Raw genomic sequence first — 8,254 nt, 5'->3', positions numbered from 1 at the left:
TATTATTATTATTATTATTATTATTATTATTATTATTATTATTATTATTATTAAAGTGTGTGAAGACACACACATAGCAGCAAAGCCACCTGCACCCATCACAGCCAGTCAGAAGAGAGGACAGTTGCTCTCCATTCTAGGTGAGCCTCAACTTTTCAGACCATCAGGGATAGTTGGGCTGCGCAAACCTGGGGCAGGGGAGTTACAAAGAAACCAGTCTGACAGTCTCCCATTCTATGGATTAAGATCCTTTGACCTGTTGAGGTCCATATTGTTGTTGCGTGCCATCAATCCATTTCCAATTTATGGCGACCCAAAGACAAACTTATCGTAGGGATTTCTTGGCAAGATTTGTTCACAGGGGTTTTGCCAATGTCTTCTCAAGGCTGAGAGAGTGCAACTTACCCAGGTTCACCTTAGTTGAAACCTGCGGGAGCCTACAGTTCACTTGTGGCTGGAGCAAGATCCATCGTTGGTTCAAACTATGCCAAGGTCCTTATACTGGGCTGCAGGTTACACACTCTTGCCCCACATCTTGGAACAGCAGCAGCATCTTCTCCACTCCACAGAGAGGCCCTGAAGTGACACCCATACATACTTCTTTGTGGAGCTAGTAAAGGCTGGCATTCTCTTGGTGGCATATATAGATCTAAGTCCACCTTACTTACTCCTATGTATGTCTTATGAAAGTTGGCATGCTCTTCTACTTTCCACAATACCACCCCCCACCCCACCCCACCCGGTGGCTTATCATTTAGCTGCCCCAGCCCTGTTACCAAAAAATGCTCTTTTTCTGAATGTTGGATATAGATGATATCCCACATGGCCCCAGATGGATTCTGGTCTACTGTCATCCATAATCCCCAAAGCTAGGGGACATGTACACACTTCACCTAAGGCGAGGTCAGCTTCAGCAAACAATGCCTTCCAGACAGTCTAGGAGTCGCTAATGAGACTATCATTCTATCCAAATAACCAAGAAAATTTGCAATGTTTGCCCACCTTGGTCAGCTTACCCCCTTCCTCAGACTGTTGTCAGATGCTGGGCTTTCCCTCTCCCAGCTGTTTTAGGCAGAGTACTGTACTGCATTTTTCTACTATGCAAGCCAATGGACACAGCACTGTGTATGCCATGTGATGAAAATTGTGATTCTGTACATATCTTTCCAGAAGGTCAATGGAGCTTCTTCTTAGGTAAGTGCATATACAACTGCAGCCTTAATCATAGTAAAGGCAACTGCATAAAATCTTAAGAATTGGTACAGATTTCTTAAAGTTTCAAAATGTCCCCCAACACAATAGGACACCTCTGAAGAGGTGGCACCCAAGCAATTACTCACCCTTTGCCAAAGGTTTAGTTTCTGCCTTTGAAAACTCTTAGATTCCCTCCCTCAGGGGGCGAGTCCAGACTGCAAGGGAAATCTATGTCCCTCTGACCTCTGGTCCAGCTCCAGCCCAGTCATTTCACTCCATGACTGAGTCTCATCTCCCTCTCGCATCATTTGTGAGGTTTTAAAACAAGTTCTGTCCAATAAATTTATTCTGAGAATTTTTATTGAACCATCCTCTGCATGTCTACTCAGAGGTTACACTGAATTCAGTGACACTTTCTTGTTGTGCGCCTTCAAGTCATTTCTGAATTATTCCCATGCAAATGACTGCTCTCAGTTAATAATACAGCAGAAGTGTATGACCCAAAGAGTCTGCAAACAACATTTAATTACTGTATAAATATATTTATTTATATATTATCATTAGAAACCAAACAGACGGAGTCCTCATTCACAACTTGGAACAAAAACAATGGTGAAAAATGTTGCTTAACAAAACATGGTTGGGGGGAATAAGCAAGATTCTACTAAAAAAATAAAAATAAAATAAAACCTTTCCAAAATTCAATAAATGATGAGCAATTCCTCCAAGTCCCTAATTTCAGATTCTAGGGTTTATAAATGTTATTTTGTGGGACTCCAACTACCCACAGCCAACACAGTTGATGGTCAAGGATGATGGGAGCTGCAATCTGACTCCAACATCTGGAGAGGTGTGGATGCTCTGCCCGTCTGAGCTTGAACAAAATGGCAAATCTGCACACTAACAATATATGTTAGGCTTTCACTTTTTCCCATTTCCTCCCAATATTTTTTTCCCCATTTTTGTCACACTTTTGGATGCCAGCTCTGGAAAAATAAGAAGCATACAGCAAAATGGGAGGCAGCATCAAAAGAAACCATGGTTAGAAAATGCAGGTGAGAGTGTGCTCTTAGCTCAGCCACATGAATGTCATTGTGAAAAGTGGAATAAAAACCCTTTAAATAAATAAATGAATGAATGAATAAATAAAGAGTTCAAGGGGGTATAAACCTGGGTTGGAGTAAAATCGGAGGTGGTTGGTGGCTCCCATGTCAGTGCAACGGTGAATTTACTCCAGGATTTAGGCCAAACTTTTAACAAGCTATTCAAGGTGGTCAATCCATTTTGGGGGTATGTTTCAGCACCTTGGATGAGTCCTTTAAAATTCAACCAAAAACCCAAAGTGGATCTGTTGTCCTTGCAAACATGGATGCCCTGGATAGAAGATGACAGTGGCATGTGATGACTGAAGTAGGGGTAGCTCTTCAGATTTGGTCATGGTGCTCCAGGTTCCATCATCCCAAGCCAGCACAGCCCATAGACAGGGATGGTGTGAGTTGCAGTTCTGAAGGGCTACAGGCTGAAAGGGTTAAAAGAGACAGCAGGGCTGACCCCAGCTATTTTGCTGCCTGAAACAAAGGACAAAATAGCAACCCATCCCTTTTTCAATGCATATACAGGTTGAGTCTCCCTTATCCGAAATGCTTGGGACCAGAAATATTTTGGATTTTTTCCCAGATTTTTGAATATTTGCATAGATAGGCTCATTCCAACACAACTCATAGATGGACAAATATTGAAGGCTAGGGGCCATTTTGGGGCCCCACAAGACCTTGGAGGATCATATCCCACTACTGCACCCAAAAAGAATTAGATTCAAATACACCCAACACTCTCCAGAGGGTAATGGAGCAATTTTGCCATCTTTCTGGCATTCATCGGACAATTTATGGCCCACTATAGGCCTTTTCCCCTGGTCTTACATGCTGTATGATGTCCAAAAACATTATTATCTTTAAAAGTATAAAGCATTTCAGCCTTATCACCAATTGGCCTTCTTCGGGGGCTATTATAAAATAAATAAAAGTATATTTATTATACTTGTAGTATTGGGACAACACATAAAACACCTCTGAAAACATACTTTCTTAAAAATCAAATAGCATCTGTTATCCATATTATCATATAGTCGGCCCTTCTTATACACTGATTCAAGCATCCACGGTTTGAAAATATTCAAAAACAGTATAAATTTCAAATATCAAACCTTAATTTTCCATTTTTTATAAGGGACATCATTTTCCTATGTCATTATATTTAATGGGACTTGAACATCCACGGATTTTGTTATCCACAGAGGATCTTGGAACCAAACACCAGGGTCCACTATACATATCTATTACCAGAAATTTCTGGAGTTTCAGTCTGCACTCTCAACAAAGTGGACACTGAGTATTAAAAGGAAGGGACTAGGACTACCAATGGGTTGATATTTATGGATTTTTTTAAAGTACCATAATGCTACTTGATGCTATTTCAAAAAATCCATAAATATGAACCCACTGATAGTCCTTGTCCTTTCCCTTTGTTGAGAGTACAGACTGTAACTCCAGAAATTTCTGGTAATAGGTATGTATATGATAATATGGATAATAGATGCTATTTGTTTTTAAGAAATTATATTTTTAGAGGTGGTTTATATGTTGTCCCAATACCACAACTATAATAAATGTACTTTTATTTATAATAGCCCCTGAAGAAGGCAAATAGATGACAAGGCCAAAATGCATTGGGCTTTTTAAGATAATAACATTTTTTGGACCATTGCACAGCACGTGGGACTTTGTTTCTTTTTTCTCTTCTACTCTGAATACATGCTTTCCAGTTTTTCTTTTGTTCAGTTCCTCTCTTGGGATTAAACAGCCTTGGGAAAAACAAAAACATGTCAAAATCCTTCTCAAACATCTGGTTGAGCTCATTTCACCTCTGGTTCCCTGCTCTATCCCTCAAGTTTCTCTTCTTGTGCCCACTATGATATCCTCTCTGCACACACACACACACCTGCCACCCTACCCTCTCTTTTCCTTTCAACAAAGAGAAGAAGTCCTATTTCCTCCATATCATCACATCATTTCCAGCCTATGACAGGGTAGCAGTCACTCTTTTCCAAGCGACATACCAATATAATTTTAGAGTTGACCACAGGTAGAAGCCAACTGTGTGCATTAAAAAAAAAAAGAGGAAAGCTAGGTCTTCCCTAAATTCCACACTTGCTACAAATTCTCTCTCATGTGGATTTTCTTATGTTTTGTAAGAGCAGGTCTCTCCCTGAAGCTCCTCTCACAGACCAAGCACTTGTATGGCTTCTCCCCTGTGTGGATTCTCAGGTGTGCCATAAGCAATGCGGTCCGAGTAAAGCTTTTCCCACAGACGGAACATGTGTACGGTTTCTCTCCTGTGTGGACTCTCCGATGCACAATGAGGTTGGAATGCTGGCTGAAGCCTTTCCCACAATCGGAGCAAGTGTACGGTTTCTCTCCAGTGTGGGACCTCACATGGTCGGTGAGAGCCGAGCTCCGATGGAAACTCTTCCCACACTCTAAACACTTATAAGGTTTCTCTCCCAGGTGGATTTTTTCATGCTGATGCAGGCCGGAGCTCCAGATGAAACTTTTGTTGCAATAGGAGCATGAATATGCTTTTTCGCCTGTGTGGATCCTTTGGTGCCCAAGCAAGCAAGAGCCCTGTGTGAAGCTTTTCCCGCAATCCAAGCACTTGTATGGCTTCTCTCCAGTGTGAATTCTCAGATGTCTGTTAAGGTGGGAAATTTGGTGGAACCGTTTCCCACACTCAGAGCACTTGTGAGGTTTCAGGCCAAGTAGGGAAGACTTTTCTGCATTAGCAACATCTGCACCCAAGTCTGACCCACAGTCTCCTAGATGATCCGCTTTTGTAGAACTTTTCACCTCCAAAGGCTTTGCATTTTTGCTTGATTGTTCACAATCTGTTAGAATAAAAAGAGAACTGGAAGGTGGGCAGGACTCTGATTATCATAAGGTTGACTGACTGACTGATTGATTGATTGATTGGTTGATTGATTATTCTGATGTTCTCCCTATATGGCATTCAAAGCAGTTTACAATATCGGTTAAAACAAAATAGCTAAAACAATGTGTAGAACGAAAGTTTTAAAAGCATTAAATTGAATTATCACTTTTATTAGTTTTTGACAAGATTACTATTGAAACTCAGGAAGTTAACTTTATGTGAATATTGTTAATGTCTGGGTGGTGGGTGTTTTAATGTGGGTTGATGTCCGGTGATGTAATTGTCTTCTTTTTGTCTTTCTTTTATATTTATGTAAATTTTAAACTTTCAATAAAGATATTTTTTTTAAAAGAATTAAACAACCAATCCAATTAAACCACAGACCCACAGATTTCGAAGAGACCCCAATGGCCTCCCTCCTGCCATGCAGGAAGGTACCATCAAAGCACTCCTGACAGAGGGCCATCCAGCCTCTGTTTAAAAACCTCAAAAGAATAAGGGCCCTCCATGATCTGAGACAGCGTATTCCACTCTCAAACAGATCTTGGTGTCAGGAAGTTCTTCCTAATGTTTAAGTGTACTTAAGCATTACTCTTTTTGTATAGTTCAAAGCCATTGCTTTGTGTCCTAGTCTCTGGAGCAGCAGAAAATAAGCTTGTTCCAGCCTCAGTAGACATCCTTTCAAATATTTAAACATAGCTAGCATGTCACCTCTTAACCTCTTCCCCAGGCTAAACATACTCAGTTATCTAAGCTGCTGCTCATAGGGCTTGGTGGTTTCCAGACCTTTCACCATTTTAGTCCCCCTCCTCTGGACATGATCCAGCTTGTCAATATCTCTCTTGAACTGTGGTGCCCAAAACTGGACACAGTATTCCAGGTGAGGTCTGATCTAAGCAAAACAGAGCGGTGCTATTACTTCCCTTGATCTACCTTGTCTAATGTTTCTGTTTCCCTCAGCAGGTAGCCCTCTATCTGTGAGCACCTGAAGAAGTCCCCAGGATTCCCTAGGATGCAGTTACACTTAAAGTGATGTCAAACTGCATTATTTCTACAGTTTAGATGCACCGTAGCAAATGTTAGAATTCAAAGATATAGTCATGTTAGTCTGTAGATTCAGTACGTAGAGAGATCTTGTAGCACTTTTGAGACAAACTGAAAGAAAGAAATTGGCAGTATGAGCTTTCGTAGACTTCAGTCTACTTCCTCAGATGCATTTGTTGTAAGCCTCCTCATTTTGGAAGAAATGAGAGCTATATATTCAATAAACTAACCAACATTGAGCTTTTCCCGTTGTTCTTTGGAAACAGCTGCAACCATGCCAGGAAACAAGGCATGAGAACTACTTACCCAGCAAAGGGCCACCCTTCTGTTTGCCCTCCTTGTTGGCACCTAGTGTAGCTCCTTTTGTTGCGGAGGAATACAGGCCCACCTCTGCCAGTAACCCAGATACCTGAAATTAACAGCAAGGTACAATCAGGGTACAATGAGAGTGTTGGGAAGGAACCATAGCATGTGCTTTGCATTTAGGAGCACCTTGGTGCAATACTTAGAAAGCTCAAGTAAATGTAGTTGTCCTCAAACTTTGGTCCTCCAGGTATTTTGGACTTTAACTCCTAGCATCCCTAGCCAGCTGGGCCAATAGTCAGGGATTCTGGCAGCTGGAGTCCAAAACATCTAGAGGATCAAAGTCTGAAATCCACAGAAGTTAAAAGGAGCTTAGATGAGAAAGGTGAGAAAATCCAGAGCTTGGGAAAAATTGCTTCTGGGGACTACAGAAGATACCCCAATGGTCATCCAATCCAACTCCATCAAAGCACTCCTGACAGATGGACATCCAGCCTCTGTTTAAAAACCTCAAAAGAAAAAGGGGCCTCAACAATCTGAGGCAGTGTATTCAGCACACTTCCGCAATTGGCATGGCCAGTAGCTATGCTAGATAAAGGATTCTGGAATTTGCATTCCAGAAAAGTAACATTATCATGTGCTCAGAAAAGTTGGCGAGCCACTAGTAACCAGAATAGGCAGTAAACCAGAAATCAACTTCTGGTTTCCTTCCTTCTTCATGGTCAGACAGGGATGGGAATGCCCAGTCCTCTGGAGCTGGTGGAATTGTCTTGGGGCATTATTTCAGCATGATTCCTGGGTTGTTTGGAGGCAATCTGGGACACAAAAGGTTTTGCAATGGGGTGTTGTGGAGAGAGTGGGGCCAGCTGAGATCTCCTGTTGTCCACAGATAGGTGAGCCTTTCCCCCTCTCCAGCCCCAGCTCTCTCACCCATCAATCAGGATTAGGACTGTGGAGACAAGAAAACTTATCCTTCCTTGCCATACCACAATCCAACATTCTCTCTCTCTCTCTCTTGCTCACACACACGCGGTAGATCCTCCACATCTGCAGCTTTGACTCCTGCCGATTTAATTCCTAATGGATTTGATTAATATATTATTTCTAGGAATCACTAGAGCCTCCAGCATGATCAATGTAGTGCTGGAGGACCTAGAGATTCCTAGAGAGAACACATCTCTAGGCATTTCCAGGTCCTCCAGCACAATTCTATGGTCAACATCTGGCAGATGTTGACCACAATGTCCGCTGAAGACCTAGAGATTCCCATAGAAGTGTTTTCTAAGCAAAAAAAAAAGTGGTTTTCCCACTGTCACGGGGCTGCTGTGCCCCTATACATAGCAAATGTGGAAGTCCCACTCTGTGCATGTGTATATGAGGCAGTGTGGTGTAGTGGTTTGAGTGTTGGACTATGACTCTAGAGACCAAGGTTTGAATTCTGCCTTGGCTTTCGAAACCCACACTCTCCCAGCCTCACAGGATGGCAATGGCAAATAATCTCTGAAGAAACTTGCCAAGAAAACTGTGACAGGGTGACTTTAGCATCGCCATAAGTCGGAAATGACTTGAAGGCACATAGCAACTTATATAAGGTATAGATAAATAACAATATATAGCTTCCTCAAACACCATCCCCCACCTACCCTGCTGAAGCTGCTATTTGTTGTGGGACAAAAGCTTAATATCAGTACCAATGCTTTCACACCAGATCACAACCATTGGGGTC

General features: G+C 41.9%; 1 protein-coding gene across 1 annotated transcript in view; it reads right to left on the bottom strand.

The window, feature by feature from the left end:
- LOC121923675 overlaps positions 1 to 8,254 on the bottom strand; it is a 35,356-nt gene that overhangs the window by 8,005 nt on the left and 19,097 nt on the right. Inside the window, exons 6-8 of the mRNA XM_042454342.1 lie at positions 6,532 to 6,634; positions 4,411 to 5,137; positions 2,120 to 2,180 (exon numbers count right to left, since the gene is read on the bottom strand). Of these exons, the coding sequence (XP_042310276.1) occupies positions 2,120 to 2,180; positions 4,411 to 5,137; positions 6,532 to 6,634 (891 nt within the window). The remainder of the gene's footprint in view (positions 1 to 2,119; positions 2,181 to 4,410; positions 5,138 to 6,531; positions 6,635 to 8,254) is intronic.

This window comes from Sceloporus undulatus, chromosome 2, assembly GCF_019175285.1.
Source record: "Sceloporus undulatus isolate JIND9_A2432 ecotype Alabama chromosome 2, SceUnd_v1.1, whole genome shotgun sequence".
Lineage (NCBI taxonomy): Eukaryota > Metazoa > Chordata > Lepidosauria > Squamata > Phrynosomatidae > Sceloporus > Sceloporus undulatus.
This window is presented reverse-complemented; position numbering and strand designations above follow the sequence as displayed.